The 23,249-nt window shown below is 46.0% G+C and overlaps 1 protein-coding gene across 3 annotated transcripts in view; it reads left to right on the forward strand.

Moving 5' to 3' along the window:
- The window catches only part of Ralgapa2 (Ral GTPase activating protein catalytic subunit alpha 2), a 259,063-nt gene extending 247,390 nt beyond the window's left edge, over window positions 1–11,673 (forward strand). For 2 of the 3 annotated variants that reach the window (XM_055602595.1, XM_055602598.1), the window contains one exon: window positions 8,508–11,673. In XM_055602595.1, coding sequence (XP_055458570.1) covers window positions 8,508–8,587 — 80 coding nt within the window. In that variant the 3' untranslated portion in view covers window positions 8,588–11,673. Of the gene's footprint in view, window positions 1–5,312; window positions 5,353–8,507 lie in introns of all 3 variants that reach the window. The other variant, XM_055602597.1, reaches the window with a different exon arrangement.
- Window positions 11,674–23,249: the final 11,576 nt, after the last annotated feature.

Below are 23,249 nucleotides of genomic sequence, written 5' to 3' on the forward strand. Positions count from 1 at the left end.
GCTTCATTCCTCAGAGCATCTCACAAAACCCACAGGGCAAGGTCTCCAGACAGTGACTCCACACCCACAAGAGGGTCCTAAGGACTTACTAGGAAAGGCATAGAATTGGGCGAAACAGAAAGATGCTCTGCCTTCCTGAGGCTGCCTCTCAGCTAGGCTCTCTGTAGAAGCCAGGCAGGGATCAGCCGGGGGAAACCCCTCATAGGTAGGAGCTTTCTTAACACTTCTGGGAGCAGTGAATGGCAGTGCAGAGACATCTCTGCTGAAAAGTCATTCTGTGGGTGTGCGGTGCCCCACACCACAGTATTGTGAAATGCAACCCCTCACCTTGGCTATCCAGGTGAAAAGAATGTGGGGGCTCCTGTCTTTGCAATGCAAGGTGTTGCAGGTAGGGGAAGGTGAGCATGCAGCAGGTAGAACTTTGATCTGGTCATTCACCTCCCTCTGGCCTTGAAGAGCTATGTAAATAGCTGTGCCCAGCACACAAAAAAATCAATGACTGAGTGACCCGGAAGAACAAGGATGTAAGGTCAAGATTCCTGCAGTCTTGTCTCACTCAAAAAGCCTTGTGTAGTGTGGCACGCCTGCTGGCCCTGCTACTTGAAAGACCAAAATGAGAGATTCTCTTGAGCCTAGGGGTTCAAGGCCAGCCTAGGGAATGCAGGGAATGATCCCTTCTCAGATCAATAGGTAAGGTCTGCAGGGCACTCCCCAGACCTTAGCTGCTGTTTGCAACAGGCCATTTCTGTGCATTTTGCCCACCACCTACCCTTGTGAGGAAGGTTTATCTCCTTGGCAGGTGAAGGATGGAAGAGGGTAGTGTTTTCATATCATGTGGCTGGCTGGACATGGTAAGATCTGGGCTTGGCACTTAGATCTTTCTCTCCCAGACAGGACGCTTTCTCTGACCCATTCAGGGTCCCTGCCTTTGAGCCCCATTGTGTTAGTATAAATCCACAGGAGTAAACAGACAGGTGACCAAGGGGAACGAACCCTTTTATTGTCCCAAAAGCAAAACATTCTCCTCAGAGACAGAAAGGACTAATTTGTTGGATTTATGGCCTGGGCAACTTGGGGTGTGAGTAGCAAATGCTCTCCTACTTTGGCACAGACAACTGAGAAATTTAACTAACATGAACTGAATTATTGTCTGCTCCAAAATTCAGTGGAGTGCATTGCAAGAGCTCCAGTAGAAAAAGCCTTGATCCTGGGCCCACACTGCCTCCTGACTGTCTAAAGAAAGTAAGAGTGTTTTGTTTGTTTGCTCACTTGTTTGGGTGCTAGGAGTTGAGTCCAAGGACTCATACACTTTGAGTGAGCAATCCATCACAGGGCCATAGCCCCAGTCCCATCCCAGCCCCACAGGGGTTGTTTCTATCAATAAACCTATCCAGGAGTTCCATTGCTTCTTTGATATTGCTTTGGATACTTCAGAACATACTAGAACTCATAGCCGCCGCCACTCCTCCCCCCAGAAATGACCACAAACCTGACACTTTTTTAAGCTGATGCCTATCAGGGAATTAAAAAATAGTCATGAGTGACAGATACACCAAACCCAGGAAGCACAGAGGCTGAACACTCCTAACCCCTCCCTAAACAGGTCACAGAGAGCTGAACTCAAGTTAAGGACATCTTAGAGTCAGCCTTGGTCACTAGGAGTAGCATGTCACCTGCAAGAAGTGTGCTTGCTTTGAGCGTGGTTCAGCTCAGGAGGTGTTGGTGACATCCACATGGTGCCTCTACTACCCCGTCCTCCTCTCCTTCCTGGACCCACAGGTTCGGGTTTCCCCCTAACTCTTTAGGTCATTCTTGTGTTTCTCAGACCACTCTCTGTCCTGTTCTACCTTTTATTTTAATTGGGGTGGGGGGTGGGGAATATAGCTCATTGGTAAACACTTGACACTACACAAGGCCCTGGCTTCAATCTCCAGTATCACAAAGGAAAACAAAAACAAACAAACAAAAAAAAGATTGTATGAGATAATTTGCATATCATGTAAATCATGCACTGAAAGTATATGTTTGCTACTTTTAGTATTTTCATAGATTGTACAACCATCTCCATAGTCTAATTCTAGAATGTTCCATTTCTTTTAGAAATAAAATGAAACCCATTCTTAGTTAATCTTCATTCCTTCCACAAACGCTACCCCCAGTCCTGTGAAACCACTACTCCACCTTCCTTTCTATGCCTTTACCTGTCCTAGACATTTCACATAAATGGACCCAGACAGTATGATGACTTCTTCCACGTAGCATGTTTTCAACATTCACTCGTGCTTTAGCATTTATTGTGTTTTTAAATTTTATTTTGTTAGCGTGGTTATACTTTGATAATTTCATCCAAATCCATCCTGATCTCCCTACTTCCAACTTCATGTTTTCTCTTTGGTATCCCACTAAACTGGATTAGCAATGCGCATGCGTGCATGGGTGTGAGACTGCCCGTTGACGCATGGCACGTCTCCCAGAGTCTGCGCCCTAAGAGAAGAGGGGTTCTTCTACCAAATAATGCTTCTTCACCCGTTCGTCAGCTGATGGACGTTAGGGCTGTTGAAAATAGTACCACCCTAGTAGCCGTGCACCAGGGAGCCAGTTTGAGAAAACCATCAGCCTCCCTTATGGCTGCAGTGCAGCCGAAACCTTGCCATCCATGTGCTTTGAGATGTTGAAGAGGCCCAGATACCTTTCTCCACTGTGGCATAACCAGTAAGTTGGCACTGAACTACTCATTTCCAATGTGTAACTTAGTCATAGCTCCTGAGTTCACATAATAGTTGGGCAAAAGGAAGAGTACCAGCGAAGTTCTTCTCACTGTCCCGACTGCTCGCTGAGGCCCTACACAAGTGTGCCTGCACACAGTGCACAATGCAAACGCTTTCTTCTTCCCTCCACGCTTGTTGGTCCAGCTGTCCTGGCTTTCTGCTTCAGAACCAAAGTTGATGGGCAAGACCAACAACCAAACAGAGGAAGCCAACTCCAGTGCTAGGGCTGGAGCCAGGATATAGCCACTGCTGCTGCGTTGGAAATACTGGAAGCCATGCTTGGCCATTTGGAGATGTTAATTAGGCTGGCAAATCCCCACCGGTCTTGGGTTGCCAGTGTTGAGTTGCGTGTGCAGGCTTTCCCATCCACTGCCTGCACCTGTTCCCTTCCTCAGAGCCATTCCAAGGGTTCTGAATAACCCCCATCAGCGCTCTGATCCCCTCTGCCTGCCTTCCTGCTGGGAGAATAGTTAGCACTTGCCTGAAGCTGGAACCCCTGTCCAGTCTTTCTTCCTTACCCATGCCAACTCTCAAAATTATTCTCCTTCCTAATTATCTTGAACCAGTTAATCATTTCCATACTGACTGTTCAGTAACAAGGATGTGGGGAGAGGCAGCCACGTTTTGTGTCTGCTCTGGCCCACATTTACCCCAGGTGCCAGTGCTGGACAGCAGGCTTTCCTCAGAGATAAGAAGCTTGCTTCAAATTGCACTCCTTCAAAGCTGGAAGGAACATGCCGTACAGATTCTCTAGGCAGAATACATCTCTCTAAACATATTTCTCATTTCCTGAATTAAAAAAGAAAATCCTCGTTGGTATCCAAAATATCAAAGAAGTCACACAACACCAAAAGGTAAAACACTTCTCTAAAAATGGCCTGGATTCTCCAGGCTCAAACTCTTGCCATATGAGCTTCCAACTGGGCTACAGCCAGGTCGGCTGGTGTCTAAGGTAGACTATGAAGGGCTCAATCCAGAAGTCTTTCCAGGTGCTCCCACATGGAAAGGAACTGGTTGATGATATCCCAGTACCACTGATACCTAACACATGCCTTCTTATTCAAGACACACTGTGACCCGGTAGTACAGTGTCTCTCAAGTCACTATGGAGTCTCTCAAGACTTGTTTCCTAACTTGTCCTCTGCCTTAGGACACCGCAGGAATATGAGTCTGTTTATTTGCCTGCTCTACCTCCCCCACCATCTGTGACAGCCTGTAATGGTACTCAGAACATATCTGGTTTCCAATTGATGAAAAGAAAGATGGTGGAAAATCATACTTTATCCTCCCAGTCTCTTCTCATTCCTCATAGCCAAGCACAGTGCTCCCTTCTAGTCTTTTCCAATAGTGTATGTGCCAACCCCTGGGATTATAATAAGAAGATATAGCCTATTCCCTGGTCTCAGCAACTGGGAGCTCACCCTTCAAGAATACTGCTTGCATGTCAAGAGCAGGTGACATCTGAGCCCTATGGAATAATCAAGGCAGCCTCCAACTGTCTCCTCCTATGCATCTCCTTAACTCAACCATGGATTGGCAGTTGCTGAGATAGTCTTTGTGGGCCGGCACACCACACCAGGCTGTGTCTGGGGACCCTCTGGAGAGGAGCAAACCAGTCCTCATCAGCAATTACAAACAAGCCCTCCATTGTTAGCACGCCATCTGCTTTCTGGGTTTCCACCAATCAAGAGCCTGTGTGCATAGCATAACCAGGGCCAAGGGGAATGCAGGAGAGTGAGATGAAGGAGCTCCTTCATAAAGAGCCCTTCCTTACATGCGAGAGCACCAGGGGCATGGCACTCTGAAAACCTGAGGCTCTTCCACTCAAGGTAGACCCCTGCACACAGAGGCGTTCTCTGTTTGCTATCATCTAAGGACCCATTGGGTCTGTTACCCACAGTCAGCCCAGAGCTTCTCATGACTTCACATGGAGAAGGAGCCACGTTCATAGAACAAGGACGTGCCATGTGGTCACCCAGGGCTGGTTATAGATCCCAGCTTCCCACCTCAAGTACACTATGAGGGTCTGAGTTTTCATCAATAGACTGGAAAATACAGGCTCATAGAAGTGCACACACTTCAGAGAGACACAGCAGGAAGAATACCCAACCATGGCAGGTGAGATCAGGAAGTCTGCAGTTCTAACTGTGGCAGTGTGTACAGTGTTTTGTGATGCTAATAGTGTCCAGACCTGATAGGAGCCTAGCTATATGGAATTCAGGAGAGTTGGGGAGGGAAGAAGTGAGGTAGAAAACTGCTTTCTGAAAGCAAAAACTGTGGAAAGTGTAAGGAGTAAGATGGTGTGGAGGAGTGGGAAGCTGAGGTCTTCTCTCAGGTCTGTATGCTTCAACTCACTTGTAAACCCGGCACCGACTAGCACTTGGTCCCATCAGGTGAGTATTCAGGTGAACTTCCAGGAGTGATGCTCGAGGCTTTAGGACAGCCGCGGGTTCCATGTGTTATCAGCTGTGCGTGTTGCTATCAGGCCGCAGCTGTGGCGCCGCATCTCCCCATTCACTGGAGTCTTATCTTTTCTCCCTCCAGATTAAAATGTGTAATGGCATCATTATGCTGCCTGAGCAAGGTAAGACTTAACACTTTGGTGGGCCCTCACCCTGCCATGCCCTGCTTTTCAAGAGGAGTGTCAGCTGACTAACACTTTACACGCCATCCCCTTCTGAGCCTCAGCTTAGCCTCCTCCTGTCTTTTCCCAAGGGGCCCTGCCCACCATCTTGCCCCTACATGTCTGTGCTGCCTGTGGAGCCCAGCTCTGCCTGCCTTTTCTTCTGTGGGTACACTCTGGGTGGAACCTGACACCAACACCTGCCATCATGGAGAATGTCTTTGTCGCCTCCCCTTTGTGTAGGGGCTACGGGGAGTCATGGGCACAGAGCCGGCTCCCATCCCCCCCCCTTTTTTTTTTTGTTGGCCAAGCCTGGAGAAACATGGTGTTAAGATGGGCTGATACGAAGAGGCGCGTGCTGGCCTGGCCTTTGACCACTTGCTTAGCAGAGGCCTCTAAAGGCCTCCACACAGGGAGGCAGGTCGGCAAGGAGGACTGCTGAATAGAGCAGCTGGAGGAAGAAAAGCAGACAAAAGCAGACAAAAGTGCAGAGGGCGCCAAACCCCTGGATCCACAGGCTAGGATACAGAGAACAAGCTGAGATGGCAGCTGTGGCCTCCCGACCTGACCTTTCTGTCCTGGGTCTGGAATCCTGGCCTAGCACAGACAGCTCAGAAGAATGGCAGCCACCACTGCAGGACTGGGTAACTGGCTCTCCAGCATCGATCCTGGTTCACAGGCTGGAGAGGCTTGGATAGTGGCTACGCTAAATCCACTCAAAAAAGAAAGCTGTCATTTATTAGGCACGTTCCTATGGTAGTCCCAACACAAAGAGAAGTGGCTTACCCAGAACACCTCCCTAACCTAGCAGGCTGCCGTACTTGCCAGCTAGATACGCAGGTGGCAGATCAGTCCATTAACCCTTCTCTTCTTCTTGGCCATGGCTTTGGACTGGTCCCAGTAGTGTCCCAAACTGAACTAACTTATATCAACCCACAAAGGGTAAAACAGGACTATAAATCTCTTCCCAGTAGGAGTTTCAGGGCAAAGATTTGTATTTATAGGCCCCTCTACCAGAGGAAAATGTCCTTTGACTAGGCCTCAGCCACTGGCAGCAGTTTGCAATTATGGTCTCTGTATCAAGTAGGCAGCCCTTATTCATTGTGCCACACCTATGCACTCTGCAGCCACTGCCTGCCCACCCATCATGGGGCACAGTGAACACAGGGCACCATTGCAGGGTACAGGTGTGCCACCAAAAAGTCAAGGACTGAAGGAGTGCCTGAGTCATGGGTGCACTGGACCCTGGTATGGCTTTGCTCTTTGCCTTTGGCCGGTAGGTCCCTGCCTTTAGGAGCACAGGCCCCTTGCCTACAGAGCTCGGAAATGCTGGCTCAGGTTTACTCAGTGGGGCAGCTGGCACTACTCTGTCCACCTGCAGGAACTCAAGCTGTGACTCACTCACCTCCTTTCTTCCCTAGTAAAAGAGACCAGCGTATAGCTAAAATGTTTGCCTTCCAACCAAACATTAGCAAAGCTTCATTCCTTTGCCTAGTATCTTTAAGCATTCATTGACTTGTTTCTTTTGTTTTTGTTTTGTTTTTGTTTTTTTGGCTTCTTAATCTCAACTAATCTGATCAGAATGCGTGGCATTTCAAACCAGAATTCTCTCTGAGGTTGAGTCAGGTTTGCTTCCCCAGCTGCCCTTTGCCCCTTTTCAAATGTTCCTGCCTACTCCCAACAACTAGGAGATGGAGAGATGGCCTAAAAAACCTGATCCTTAGGGTGAGTGGAGGCTAGAGAGATGCTTGGCAGCTAAGAGCATTGGCTGCTCTTCTAGAAGACCAGTGTTCAACATGGCAGCTCACAACTATCTAACTGTGGACACCAAGTAGCAGGTAGACATATATGTCGGCCAAACAAATACAACACTGATCTTTGGGTGGCGGTGTCTGGCTGTGCTGCCGGTGGTTAAAGCAACCTGGGTTTTGTATTTTTGTACTGCTCGGATGCGGGGCCGCATGCACGCTCAGGGAGTGCTGGACCACTGAGCTTATTACCCAGCCCTTAGCAGCCTGTTTCTGAAGAGGGAAACAATAGAAGGGCCCAGGACCTCTCTCTCTCTCTGCCAGCCTCACTGAGCCTGGAAAGGGTGGAAAGGGAAAGCCTGTCCATTGGAATCTGAAAGTGAAAAACCATAGAGTGCAGGGGTCAGAGTGTCCCCCCAGGTCAAGGGAACTTGTAAGTATTGATTTCAGCAGCTCTTCCCCAGAAAGGGTAAGGCAAGGTCCGAAGATATATAAACAAACACAGAAATGAAAAGATGTAAACAAAATAACCTAAATAAATTAATTTCGAACACCAGTAATGATAATTTCAAAGGCTGTAGTTCTAGAGAAGGAGCCTATTGGGAGAAGGCTCTAGAGTCCAGCTTTTGAGATTTGTCCTACGCACAGGCCACTAAGGGAAGCTTAGAGCATTTAAAAATATATTACAAGGGGAAGGGTGATGAAATGATCCTCTCCTTCGCAGAGTGGCCCTCCGGGAGGCCAGCTGACGCTGCAACAGTGGCTGAGTGTTGCAGTAGGCATTCTTGTATTCCTCTGAGCTTCCGGACAGCCACCCTGGGGAAGGGAAGAGTGCAGAGCTGCGAGTTTTAATTTTATTCCTGTTCCCTCTAGTGCTAAATAGCTGCATGCTCATCTGGACTCATTCAGACAAGCAATTTAGGCATGACCTCTAGTCTTACGCCCTTTGGGGAATAACTGAGTAGTAACTCACGTGAAATATCAACATGTAAACATGCTAGGATCCCAGTAACAACGTTGCCATTGACTCTGGCCATAGCTCCTTCATGGCTTCCACTCCATTGTGCTGCAGTCTGATGCCTTTCTCTTCAGTCTTTACTTCTGTGCTCGCCAGAAAGGCTGATCTTATTGCAGAGTGTCACAGATTTGCAGTTTCTTTTCTGTGGTAGAAGAACTCAGGGCACAGACTAAAAGGAGTGACATGCCTTTGTTGGTGCATTCAGCAGACACCCTTGTACAACACACTCTGGGGCAGGGAGGACTTCAAACCCATTTACCAAAGACCAAGGTCTCTGACTTCTAAGCACTGCACATACTTCCTTCAGTATGTGGCCTTCGTGACATGGCCATTCTCTGCTTCCGTTTCAGGGGTCTTGACCTCCAGCTTGAGAATGGACCCCAAGAAAATCCTTATCCTTCATGTGGAAGAGACAGCAAGACTCCCCTGATTTCCCCAGAACCCTCAAATCCAGACTCCAGGAAACTGCCACTGTGCCGCCACATGCAACAAGCCTTCCCATTGTTGTACCCCTGAGGTCAGAGGTGATCTAGTGTGTGTGGAACCTTCAAACAAGGCCTTGTCCCTCTTGTCCTGGAATCTCACCAAACCTTGGGCTTCAGGAGAAGAGAAGAAAAAGTTAACCACCAATCAGGAACAAACCTGCTGTCATGGGCAATGGAGAAGCCCAGTCTTAAGGCAGAACACAGTAGCAAAAAGGGTTGGGGCCCACAGGGAAGATGCAAAAGGCCCTTGTCTGTATCCCTGAGTTATTTTCCTTGCATTTATAGAGCCAAGCTTGATTCCCAAAAGGGCTTACAAAACAATTGTGTAATCATTGAAGGAATTTTGTCCATACTGGTTTTGCTAATCCTTGTGTTAGGATTTGCAGTTTTCTTAAAAATTTCATCATCATGGAAACTGGCTGTCCCCAGGTTCTTGTCCCACAGGAAGTTTTACCTCCATCTCTGAGTCTTTCTCCACCTGGTACCTGAGGCTCCCTGACTAAGGTTCTCCTGACAACAAGGAGTCCTGCCCAGTCCTGAGTAACGGTCCCACATAGAGTGATCAGGAGTGTCTAGAAATACAGGGCTGTCAACATGATAGCACTAAGCAGTGCATAGCGTCCCTGCTCAGCTCAGCCCAGCCGGGCACCACCGCACCAACACACATAATTAGTGCCTGCTCCAGCTCCAGGGCTGAGCAACACCCCCACCCTGTGCAGTGCCCCTGAAAGCTCGCCTGCAGCCTTCTTCCTGCCTGTTGTTCAGAGACCAAGATAGGTCTCAGAAACAGTTCTTGTCACCTGAGTGTTAGGGTAACAGATTCCAAGCAATTAGATTTGATGTCTTTGTGCATGCATGCGTATTAGCCTACCTGGCTCCAAGGAAGGAGTATTGTGCCTATTAGAGGTGGGAGGGTGGGAAGGAGTTGAGTGTGCACCTTGCTGGACATCTTGGACCTTAGAATCTGGCAACTAACAGTGAGTTCACAGGGAAGACCTCTGTCCCATCACCCCTCCCCCAACACACACACAGCCTGTGCCCTGGCCCTGACATGCAGAGCTCCAGTTGCTCCATTCCATGCTCTGCCTCAGAGAGAAACAGAAAGTGCAGCAGAGGCCACTCCTGGCTGCGTGGTTCGGCTACATGAGACCATTTCCCAGTGTGCATGTCCAGGGTGACCATCAGTCAGCGCAGGAAAGCAGCTGCAGAGGACAGGCTCAAGAGACTCAGGCGGTCCTCTGTGTGGCCACCTCTCTCCCTTCCTCTGCTCTCCGTCCTCACATTATTCCTAGCATGCTTGTCTGTCGCATCAGTGTCCATTCTCCCAGAAGAGCCAGCTTTCACATCTGCTAAACAGTTGATTTTTCTGCTGCTGACCTTGGCAGAGAAAGGGGCAGATCAGAAGCTAGACTCATTTTTGCAGTGAGTGGGAACTCTGAGAGCACATTCTAGAAGCACCTTCCAACTGCAGGGAGAGTCTGTCTTCCTGCTCTGGAGGGAGTTCAGCAGCCTTCCATCCCCAGCCCACAGACAGGACCACCTGGAGAGCTGCTTAAAGATCCTAGATAGAACAGGACTATGCAAAGCAGAAGAAAGCCTCTAACCCCTGTATGCTGTTTTCTAAGGGCCCAGGATGTTCACGTAAGCTTAATGGTGCTAGAAGGAAAATGAGATGTAATAACATCACCCATTGTGTCGGTGATACTTGGAGTCTTGCCGCAGTCTTGCCGCACCCACTCTGTGTGTGTGTGCACGCACACGTGCATGCCTGCTTGAGTCTTGGCTTGGTAATAGCTCTGGTTAGAGACACAGAGTTGGGGACATGGAGACTGGTAACCATGTTCAGTTGGATTTAGCAGTTCTTGTTATTTGGGGTGGAAAATTGAAATGATCAAGTTTGGTGTTTGTTTTTTTTTCTTTTTTTCCAGTCAGAAAGGCAAATATTATGTTTTCATAATAAATGTCTTTTAGCAAAATTGCTAAGGGTCACTCATCCGGCCGAGGCCCTCCAGAGAGCCACTCATCACATTAGTATTAGTAGGTCAACCATCTGTAATAAAAGTGTCCCTAATTACCCCAGAGTGTGATCAGACTCCCTGAGCTCCCGAAGGGCCTGGCCAGCACCCTTACTTTTCTGCATGCTGATTTCCGGGTGTCCATAATGAGGAAAACTGATGTTTATAGTCTTTTTGGTTAGACTTTTATGCTATTAAAAAATAGTAATCCCACAAAATTACAACTTTTTAAAAATAGCCAGACCTTCATCAGGCTGAAGAAATGTATCCTGGTGAGTGACTTCGAAAGGGTCTTCTGCAGCCAAGCTTGCAGCTCTGCGAGCCCCAGGGTGGACTCTGACTGCGTTATGGCTGATCAGTGGGACCCGTAGCCTTACAAAGGAGATCACAGCTCCAGAGAGCCATGCAAACCCTGTCTTCCTAACTGTCCTCAGGTGTCCCTCCCTTCTCTCCACAGACCCGTGGTGGAGGTGTGATGAGCCCTCTAAACCTCTCTGCGTGTCTCACGTGTAGCCGTGTCCCTCCCTACCTACTGAAGGGGGTGTCACATTTAAGGGAAACTCTTCAAGAAACACCCAGCCTTGTATTTGCACCTAGTTTCTATGTATATGATGTACACATTAGCCAAGCGTCTCCTTCGTTTCAGGTCTACAGTGTTTAGTACGTGTAAATAGGGGGAAATTTGATAGAGATGATAAACTAAGTTATAGCATGTCATTTGATTGTTTTGAGGTTTCTTGTTATTTAACTTCCCAATGCTGCACATCTAGGTGTTCTGAGGTAGGGGCAGGGGCTCAAACTGCCCCGCCCTGGCAGGAGTGTTTGTGTGCACTAGGACACACTCCACAAAGGCAGCCAAGCTGGGAATACGCTTAGCTCCATAATGGTGCCACTCAACTCTAGCTCACCCTTTTTCTGTCTGATTTACTGTGATGATTTCATGAATTAGAAACACAGCATCTAGGCTTTATGTGTTTCTGACATTCTCATAATTTGTAGGAAAATAAAAGTTTATTCCACCATCTAACAAAAAGTTGATTTGTATTTTTTTTTTATTGAACAGAGTTATTCAAAAGCATTGTGTAAACCAGAGCCGGCAAAGGTGTCCAATATGGTAGCTGATACCATTCAGAAAGCTTACACGTACTCACGGAGAATCTGCCTCATGGTTCATATTATGGAATGTTAGTGTGCAGCCATCGGAGGAGCTGCAGCCTCTGATGACCATGAAGTCAACTTGGCTGCATATGTGGTTCCTCAAGACCCTGATCTGCAGCTGGGAACGCCAGCCCTGTCCTCTGTCTATCCTCACTCACACCCATCCCTCTCCGTGATGGCAGAGTGGGCCAGTATGGTCTGTTTCTGCAAGTGGTATTAAGCCTCACAGTGACCTTTGCCTCCTGCTTTATCTTTCCTAGGCATCCACCTGTGTTAGCTAGAGTCCCTGCCCCTAAGAAGTAAGTAAGGTATATTTGAGGACTTTGTTACTAGGTGACAGACAACATGTAATTTGGCCTCCTTCTACTGTGGCTGAAGCCAGGGATTAATATTTGCTGCCTTGGGACTCTAGCAGTTACACTGCAGCCTAACCCATGGTCTCTGAGAGCATACTGGGCAATGAATTCTCAGGATGCCAAACAACCAGGTTTGTAAACGTCATTCACTTGTTCCTTTAGCAAATGTTTGCTGAGTACCCTCTCCTTGCAGAACATGTTGGCTTCTGGAGACAGGGTCATCCTGGTGTATGCTGGGAAATGAAGTGGGAGGTGGAGCCTGAATTGACCTGGCTTCTTTTTAGCTTTTAACTGATAATCAAGAGCTTATGTATAGTGTTCCCTGTAGTAACAACTCAAACTCTGAGTTAACAGCGGTACTTCTCGGCCTTCTGTTTCCTTTAGGTGCTGCTAAGGAGGAATTGGATTCCTGCCTCATTTTCTCCCAGGGTAGAGCTAAAGCATCTCTATCCCTTATAGTATCCAGGAGGTGATGGGTGCCTGGGGAGCAGCTGGGGAGCTAGAGGAACCTTGCCGATGGTGTTCTTGGCAGCCCCCCCTGTCTGCGGAGCTGGTGGCCCACTGCTCTACAGCTGCCCCGTGGAGCTGTGTTCCTCCCTCTTGTTAACCATTCAGCTGGGCAGATGGCCTTCCAGGCTTCACTGGGAGCTTTCCTCTGGGGTCACGTTGGGGTACCTCTCAGATACGGGACGCCTCTCGGATATGGAAATGACACTTGAAGTGCAAGGCTGTGTCACTGTTGTCTCATAAAGGTTACTTTCTCATAGCAAAAAGATGGATAGGGCTTGATTCTAGGCACCATGCTTCCTGAAAGAGATTGAGTCATCAAAAACCCTCATCAGCACCCTCATGGAGTCCCAGACCATGCCAGGGAGTCCAGCTTCCAATGAAAAGGACCATTATTAAAAGAATGCAGTCATGGGGGAGGGAGGGGCTTGTTTTGTTTTGTTTGTATTCCAAGGAAGATGCTTGTTTCTTCCAATAGAATATCTCCTAGTGAGCAGATACCACATTTACAATCTTCACTTCTGTACACACATCCATGATGTGGCTCTGTGTGCCATCTAAGGCCACTTGATGGAAACATATCAAGGAGGACTATTCTTGTTTGCTCTTCTTTCTGTGAATGGATGTGGCTTTAATTGCATTTCATTTTCAAATACGCAAGCAAAACCCATGGAGGTTGTGAGAAAAGATCACAAAGTAAACTTTGCTGCATGTGTGGTTCCTCAACACCCTGCTCTACGTCATCCCTGTCCTCCATCCACTTCCGCTGTAGAAAAAAAAAAAAAAAAAAAAAAAAAGGGCCTCACTGGCTCTCCAGCAGCTTGGCTGTGGTTCCAGCCAATAGCTGAGTCTCCAGGTTTCCTGGTCTTAGTGCTCCATTCAGCACCAATACCTGTCCCTAACAGTGCCCGGACTGTTTCTTGGACACTGTAGCTTTCATGTGCCCACTGGAGTTTAGCCACCTCTAAACTCCTAAGTCCACATCTGAGACTCTTGAGTTACTGTCCTAGGAGACAGGCTGAACACAGCAAGGTTTTGGCACTGCGAGGATCTGGTTTGCCAGAAATCCGTCCTCTCTTTATCATCTACAAAAAGATCACTTGGAACTAACCCCTACTGGGAATTTAAAAAAAAACCACCAGATAGCACATTCCTGGAAAGACAGATCACACAGGTCTTTAACAATGACAACAACAACAACAAAGACTTTGAAAAAAAAGAAGGGCACCGAGGTGAGCCTGGTGCAGTGTCCACACCCTTGAAGTTCATTCCCACCTTCCAGAGTCAAAAGAGCCATGTAGTGTTTAGCTCTTGATCAAAGTTGTGATTGCCTCGTAAGAGCAGTTAGGGCTAAGAATTCCAGAAAACCATGGTAAAGACACAGCAAAGTCCTTGAACACCCCAGGGACTGCTGGCAAGAGTTGCTCAGGCTTTCCACGTGCTGTCTGCTGTAGGGTCTCTCCAGCATGGATGATAGCCCAGCCGAGGAAGGCAAGGTCCTGTGTTTATGGCACACTTCCCCTGCCCAAAGGTGCTGTCTTTCACATGTGCTCCAAAGTGGCTGACCAGCAGCTACCACAAAGTAACTACCCCCGCATGGAATCATGGGAAGTGACACATCTGCTAAAGTGTCACGGAAGAGAACATGCTCAAATTGCATCACTTTTTTGTTGTTAGTTTTACATACACATAGGCACACACACAGATAGATAAATAGGTAAATTAAAAAATAATGTAAACAATTCTGCCTTTTTACATAACTAAAGTCAGAAAAACTAGGAAGTCCTTGTCAGATATGAAAACACAGGTTTAATATCACAGCAATGCGCTGCCTTGCATAGCAGGCTGCATTATGTATATGGTTGAATATTCCATTTAGGACATTTGAGAGAGAAAGAAGAGATGCATTAAATGATCTCAGGAACAAGGGCGCCTTTTCCTGTGTGTCCAGGTGGAATTTTTAATCTTAACATTTATGTATCCTCTCTTCCCCTGTGGCAAAATGCTCATTGAGTTTGATGGACTATTTTACATGAATAGGTCCCGCTCGTCCTCCTCCTCCTTGGCGTGGGGTCCTAGGGTCTGAAAATTGGAGTGTGCTTTTCACTGAGGGTGTGAAGTGTGGAGGGATGGCTATTACGGATCCTGAAAGGATCTTTTTGACTTCAGAAAATAGCCTGGCCAAGAAAAGCTTTTTTCCATGAATACTCACAGACTGCATTATGCGCCTCGGATGATAGAGGTGAGCATTTTTGATCAATATTCCCCAAGAAACGCTGCCAGGCTAAGTGGGGCCTGAGGGCCTCTGTGAGACGCCCCTCCCCCGGAGCTGCTCCATCTCTGCAGCACGCTGCTCAGCGATGGTTTGAGAGACAGCTCAGCCGTCCTCCTAAACACTGGCAACCCATTCCGTCCTCCCTGTGCCTCACCAGAGATGGACACACACACACAGAACACGCACGCACACACCACACACACACAGCTTTCCTTTGGGAGCATTTTGTCACCTTCATGTAGGAAAAGACAAAGATGAAGGCAACAGGGAGGCTTGAATAGAGTGTCTTACAGAAGGAAGATTTGTTTGCTCGCTTAGCGTGACTGAGGTCGCAGTGAAATGACAGTATGGATGCTGGCCCTCAGGATGCGCTGAACATTTTCTGTCCTGTTTTTGCCCCTGCCCCAACACCCTCTCCCTGAAAATGGTAAGCAGATTACTGAAAAAAATTCTGACATTTTTCTCCCCAGATTCATGCAAACACACAAAGACGCTGTCTTTTATCTTGTACAGAAATAGTATTGCATATTATATGTTACTTTGATGTTCTTTTAAGATGTACGGTGTCGCTGGGCGGTGGTGGGGCACACCAGCATTCAGGAGGCAGAGGCAGGTGGATCTCTGAGTTCGAGGCTAACCTGGTGAGCTCCAGGATAGTCCGCGCTATGCAGAGAAACCCCATCTCAAAACACAAACAACAAGAGAAGATTTACTATGTCATGGTGCACCTGCCTCTAATTCACCATGGTCAGTGGCTTCATATTATGTCTCAATGTGGAATGTACTTTCCTTGGCTCATGTGTGAACATTAAGGTCGTCTCCTGTGCTCCTTGTGACAATACTTCTGCAGTACGTGCCATCACACTTCTACCCGAGCGTGTGGCTGCTTTTCTTCTTGTAGATAAACTTCCAAAATGGAAACAAGTGAGTTTACAGCTTGGATCTGGAATGTGCTGCAAAGGCTTTTAGTTCAAAGGCGTGGTTCCAGCTTGTCATTGTTAGGCTGTGGTAAAAGCTTTGCGGTGGGAGGTTTTAGGTCACTGGACACATGCCCTCCAAGGGGACTGTGAGACCATGATCTCTTCCTTCCTCCTTTTTTTCCCATTGGTGAGAGACTTTCAGTTTCTCCACGTACTCTCGATGAGTCACACACCTAACACACACACAGCTCAAAAGCGATGATGCCAACCAGTCTTCAATCAAATCCTGGAAACACATGAACCAAAGTAAACACACTACTGCGTTTGTTTGTTTGTTTGTTTGTTTGTTTGCAGTTTTGTTTTGAAACAGTTTGTGTGGCTCTGGCTGTTACTATCTATGTAAATCAGGCTGGTCTCAACCCACAGAAATCCACCTGCTTTTGCTTCCCAAGTGCTAGGATCAAAGGTATATAAGGTATATCATAAGGCCCAGCCTGTAAACCTGTGTTTTAAACTTGGCTACCTCGCTATTCTCTTACAATATTGGAAAGTAACACACTGCTCAGTGTATATGTAATTATTATAGATTTCATCTTCATGTTCAACTCCCAGATTCATACAGTAAAATCATAACCTTTAATGTCATGAAATTCAGAAGAGGGATCTAGAAAGGTAAGGGGATTTGGATGAATTAATACGGGTGAGTTGGGCTCCCGTAGTTCATATTCAGGCTATAACAGCTCAAGTAAAGACCATTATTCCTGATAGACTAATAGGTCATTTTTAAATTATGTACAATCAGTTTAGGGATTACATTTTTTTTTAAGTGAAGAACTCTTTATCTTCAAGAAAATTCATATTATCCACCAACTTTAGAGAAAAAAAAATTAAAGGCAAGACATCTTAACAGAAAGCTTTTCAAGAGCTGGAGAGATGGCTCAATGGTTAAGAGCTCTGGTCTTTCAGAGGACCCTGGTTCAATTCTCAGCACCCACATGGCTGCTCACAACTGTCTCTAACTCTCTCTCCAGGTGATCTAACGCCCTCTTGTGGATTCTGTAGGCACTGCATGAACATGCTGCCCAGACATACTTGCAGGCAAAACACTCATATACATAAAATAAATAAGTTTTTAAAAATTAAAAAAATAGCATTTCAGCCGTTAAATATTTACTGACCAAAGCAAGTGAGGCCTCCTATTTGGTTTGTTTACCCCCATACCTCATATTTCCTCGGCAACATCCCAAAGAACTTTATTTTTTTTTGGAGACAAGGTATCTCTGTGTAGCCCTGGCTGTCTGGAACTCATTCTGTAGAACAGGCTGGCCTCTCATAGAGATCTGCCTGCCTCTGCCTTCCAAGTGCACCGCCACCACCCAACTTCAAACTTTATTATAAACAAATGCTATGGCCTTGAACTCTTGAGTCTCCAACCTTCTGTCCCAACTCCCCATCCTTAGGGCAGCCGTACTGATGTGGTACCTGGCCTCAAAGGTGGCCTACAGGGGTCCTCATCTCCTGATATCAATGTCTTTCTTGTGTGGTCCTTCCTACACTGACTGAGAGTTGATCTGTGGGACCAAGAACCCAGGGGAAGCTCTGTGCCTTTCAAGCTTAGGTGACAAAGTTATTACAGTCTCCTTGGCCTTTCCAGTAGCTTGCTCTGGGTGTGCTGTAATGCTGTGAGGACAGTTAAGCAGTGATGTGGCAACCAGAGGCCATGCCAGGGAGCCAGATCAGAAGGCCACCCCTCATCACCATTAGCCTTTCACCTGAACGCAGGCTGGCTTGACAGAGAACTGTAACTTCTTCCGCCCTTCATTTAAAAAAAAAAATAGATTTACTTTATGTTATACATACGAGTGTTTTGCTTCTATGTACATTTGTGCTTCACATGCCTGTTGTTTGTGGAGGTCAGAAGATGATAAATCCCCTGGAACCAGAGTTATGGATGGTTGTAAGCTACTGTGTGGGTGCTGGGAACTGAACTCAGCTCCTCTGGAAGAGCATCCAGGGCTCTTAATCCCTGAGCATCTCTCCAGCCCTCATAACTGTAAGACCCCAGGACATAGCCCCTCAACCAAATGTGCAACTTAATACTTTGTATTTGTTGTTTCATGACACTCTTGGCTATGTAGCCCAGGTTGGTCTGACTGAACTCACAATCCTCCTGCCTCAGTGCTGGCACTGGGATTGCAGATGTGCATCACCCGTGCCCAGCTGCTCCTGAATTCCTCCATAAATAATTAGGTCCAGTGAATAGCAGCTGCTGTTCTCAACCATTTCGTGTTGGGGTGATCTGTTGTTATCTGTCAAAGTTATGTAAAAGCACACTAATCCCATGGGTAGAACCTGGGACACTGGTTGTATCAAAGCTGAATGAAAGATGATGTAGAGGATACATTTACATACAGCAGTGCATCCTAACTGGTTCAGATTCCATGGTGGGATAGTGTAGCCTCATCCTCTTGACCTAGATGACAGGAAAAAGGTGCCATACCAGAACCAGGCCTGGGTTCAGGTTTATGTCTAGAAGGAAAGTCACACTATCTAGGGTGAAGTGGTCAACATTGGTCATGCCCATCAGATATAAAGTGATAATGGAACATGATACTTCCTACACAGCAGGAAAGTGAAGACCAAGGAGAAAAGCTCACACCCAGTGTTCTGAAAAGCCAGAGAAAACTCTAAAAGTGCCAGGAATTTTTTATATGCATCAGCCCCAAATCTTGGTGTTTTAAAAACAACCGCCATCCTGTTGCTCACAAGCAAAACAGTCCGGCCATTCTTACAGGGGCTCTGTCAAGCAAATATCACAAGGGGTTGAAAGAAGCTGGAGTCCTGTTCCCTCCATGTCCGTGGTTGATTCTTGCTCTTGACTGAGCCCCCAGCTTTCTCGTAGTGTGAGGACTGAGACCAAGACAGACCAAGGCAGAAGATGCAAGGCCATTCCTAACCTCACTTAGAAGCTGCACTTAGTGATGTCTTAGTGTTTCTTGTCCTGCATTTTAAGGAAGCATTCACAGAGACCCCCTCAGTCTTAGGATAGGAGAAGGATAGGTGCAGACTTTATTATACAATGGGACACATGTAAAGGAATTTTAAGAAATGTCTTAAGGTCAAGCACATTAGTATTATGTGAAACCTTTAATAATAACTTAAAAACCTCAAAAGAGCAAAAGTATTGAGTTCTTGCTAACACTTGACCTGAATAACTCATTTAATCTGTCATCAAATTGCCACCAAGCCCAACCTCACTTAGCTTCTGAAATAGACAAGGTTGGACAGATTCAGAGTAAGGCTGTAGGCAGCTCACTTAATCTTAACAACAGCCTTGGGAGGTACTTAGTTGCAGAGAGCCAAATATAATTTGGCTGAAGTAGATGCATTATTTAATTAAAGCTTCTAGTTACCTTACTTTGTGTCTAGGAGGGTCATATTGGGACTAAAATATTCAGGAACATTCAAATTATCTTACCAGACAGGTCATTTCATGATACTGAACCTTATGATGGCCACCTCTGAGAGACAAATCTCTTTCTGTCTCTCCCCAACATAAACTGCATGTGATACCACCTCCTTGGAATTCCTTTTATGGATCTATGTCTCATGGTTCATCTGACCAGAGGTCAACAAACATCCCTAATCCAAGAGTAAACTGACTCTTCATAGTTGAACATTGATGTTCATCCTCAATCTGTTTTCTATAACCTAGCATAGGCTAGCTGCAAAGGAGGCAGGAAAGGAAAGTTTGGGAATTGTGCCTTGGGGAGGCTGGACTCATTAGGTGAGCACAGAATGGGTATTCAAAAGCTATGGTTAAAGGAGAAAATAAATCAATGTCCAATACACTGGACATTGTGAATGCTACTTTTTCCCCATTTCATCAATAATAAAATGATCAGAGAGAGGACTAGTAACTTGCTTAAAGCCACACAGCTCTTCACAGAAGAGACAAAATGATGAGAACCTCAACAGGGACAACATGTCAGAGAAAGAATGGCATTTTTTTTTATGCATGAGCTTGTAAAAGCCTTCACATTGAAAGAGGAAGGGGCATTCCAGAAGTTACAGTTGTGGCATCTTCTTGATTCATAAAGTTTCATGGGGGGGCAGTTTTACTGGACAGGCTAGGCAAGCGCTCTGCCAATGACTTGAATATGAGATGTCCTCTGTAGGCCCACGTGTGGAAGGCTTGATCCCTGGGCTTTTACTATATTTTGGGAGGTGCTGAAACTTCTGGAAGTAGAACATAACTAACAGGATATAGGTCACTGGGGAACCACGTCTCTGAAGAGCATATTTTACTCATACCTATTCCTCTCCCTCTCCCTCCCGCTTCTTTCCTCCATTTCTCTCCCTCTTCCTCTCCCTTTCTCTCCCCTCCCTCTCCCTCCCCTTTCCCTCTCTCTCTGTATCTGATTCCTGGCCATCATAAGGTGCGTATTGAATGGTGCTGTTCAACCATTCCCAACAACCATGATGATCTGCCTCATGAGCTGAAACTTCTGAAATCATGAGCCCAAACAAATATTCACTTGTTTCAGATATTTGTCACAGTAACAACAAACTGACCAATGCACAATAATATTTTCTTTAAAGTTTCTAGCCTGGTATGATGGTATAAGACTATAACCCCAAGACGTCAGAGGCTGATGCAAGAGGATTACTGTGAGTTCAAGACCATCCTGGGGTACATACAAAACTCTGTATCAAAAAGGTTTCTAGATCTTGAGTATCAGAGTCTGGACTTGGTTTTATATGTTGGACACAAATGTGTCTGCATCCCTGTGCTGCTCTTCAGACCTGCTTTGCTTAAGGAATTTTTTTTCCAGCCCTCATTCACATTGGTTGTCATGGTTCTGGGATGACCTGTTAAGTCACCTGCAGGTGAATAACAATGAGTGATTTCCACACCAAGTGTTTTAGAATCTAAGTGGCAAGTAAAGAACCAGATAGAAGGTAGCAAAGAAAGCCAGATCAGAGTAACTGCCCCACCATGCTGTTGCTTAAAAATACCACCATCTATTTCTCTCCTATCTGCAGCCTGTTAAAGCAAAGCCAATAATAGGACAGAATCTACAAATTTGGTGTTGTGCAAGTGTGAGAGCCTTTGTTGCTTTTGAAGTATCTTTGAATGTATCTGATTTTCTCATGAATATCGGTGCCATAGCCTGCTGGCAGAGTCAAACAGTTCCTAAGTGAGGAGTGAGGACTGAAATAATTAAAGCAAGTCACACTACACACAGGATCAGCTCCAGAGGACTGTCAGTAAGACTGTAGCACAAGTTTATTCCACAATTCCTTTTCATAGGCAAAGCAAAAACAAGTCACATCAATACAAGAAAGAAGTTTGTGGAACTGCTAAACTTGTTTTCTAAAACTACTTTCCTGTAGCAGATATGGTCCAAGGTCACACAACCAAGTTTTGAGGAATTTGGGGAAATAGCCTCTTTTCTCTGTCTCAAGGTGAAGGCCAGGGTGAAAACATGTTTTTCGCTGAATAACAAAGCAGCTTAACAAACAAGCAGCTTTCCACAGGTCTCCATTTTTTAATATTTTAAAAGACCATAGCTTAAGAGCTATGGAACAGAAGATTGTACCTTTCTTAGGTTATCTCTCTTGAAAGATATATTCTTACCCATCATTGGTACATGAATTTCATCATACATGCCCTGTCTTAGGTTGAATATTCCTCAGAGAGATCTTACATGTCTTTGACTACCAACCTCCACTAGGATAGACACTGGAGTTTAATCTTATGCATATCAGCTTTAACATTCCAGAAGGCCTTGATGAAGGTTTTAATTATCATTGGTAGGAGACATGCTCCTAATAAGAGTAATAAGCCAAGTCCAAGTCCTATAACACTCTATAAAAGTGATGTAAAAAGATGACCATAAGTGCCATAATTAACCCAAACATTCTTTTAGGTCTGCTTCTCCCAGAAGCAGAAAGACACACACAGTACACACTCACTTATAAGTGGATATTAGACATATAATATACGATAATCATACTAAAACCTGTACACTTAAAGAAGCTAAGCAAGAAGGAGGACCCTGGGTAAGATGATCAATCCTCACTCAGAAAGGCAAATGGATGGACATTGGAAGAGGGAGAAAACAGGGAAAAGCCTACCACAGACAGCCTCTGAAACATTCTACCCAGCAGGGTATTAAAGCAGATACTGAGACTCATAGCCAAACTTTGGGCAGAGTGCAGGGAATCTTATGAAAGAAGGGGGAGATAGAAAGATCTGGAGGGGACAGGAGCTCCACAAGGAGAGCAACAGAACCAAAACAAACAAACAAAGAAACAAAAAACTGGGCACAGGGTCTTTTCTGAGACTATTACTCCAAGGACTATGCATGGAGATAACCTAGAACCCCTGCACAGATGTAGCCCATGGCAGCTCAGTCTCCAAATGGGTTCCCTAAGTAATGGGAACAGGGACTGTCTCTGACATAAACTTAGTGGCTGGCTCTTTCATCCCCTCGCCCTAATGGGGGAGCAGCCCTACCAGGCCACAGAGGAAGACAATTCAGCCAGTCCTGATGAGACCTGATAGGCTAGGGTCAGAGGGAAGGGGAGGAGGACCTCCCCTATCAGTAGACTTGGGGAGGGGCATGGAAGGAGATGAGGGAGAGGGGGGGATTGGGAGGGGACAAGGAAGGAGGCTACAGCTGGGATACAAAGTGAATAAACTGTAATAAAAAATAAATTAAAAAAGAAATGTTAAAAAAAGAAATACAGTTTGTTAGTTTACATTGATAGCAAGAAACATTAAAGGTTGAATCTTGTGTAAAAATGTTAACATTTCTAAACAACAAAGCATAAGAAGGATTTACACAGGCAGTTACAGAGCTTCCTGAGAGTTTCTGCAGCAAGCTTCCAAATATAGGTCTGCTGAAAACCAGAATCAGGCCAAAGTCCCATAGTCAGTCCTCTTTCCCATTCTTCCTGATTTTGTTGAAAATTTTCCTGATTACTGATTACCAGACCAATCAAGTCCAGTCACATTGTATCTAAAAGGTTTCTCTGCACAATATCATCTCCTGGGAGGAGAATGTAACAAAGGTGAGTCAGGAGCATAAGCCCAATGCAGCTCTCCATTTACCATCAGGACAGAATTCATTATTGTCAGCAGCAGGAGCATCCTCCTTCTGGGGAACATCTCTCGCAATCACACCAACCTTTCTGGCATCCACCGGCCTCCTTCAGCATCCTGCAGAAAAACACAAACATGCCCTCTTCCCCAGATTAATACAGGATCGAGGCCCTGCCATATTCCAGTAATCAGAGCTTTCCATTTCACTTGGATATAATTATCTTTGGTATCTTTGGTATCACAGAACGGCCTTGTAGATCCACAT

The sequence above is a fragment of the Psammomys obesus genome, unplaced genomic scaffold, assembly GCF_907164565.1.
Source record: "Psammomys obesus unplaced genomic scaffold, mPsaObe1.curated_primary_1811, whole genome shotgun sequence".
Classification (NCBI taxonomy): Eukaryota; Metazoa; Chordata; class Mammalia; order Rodentia; family Muridae; genus Psammomys; species Psammomys obesus.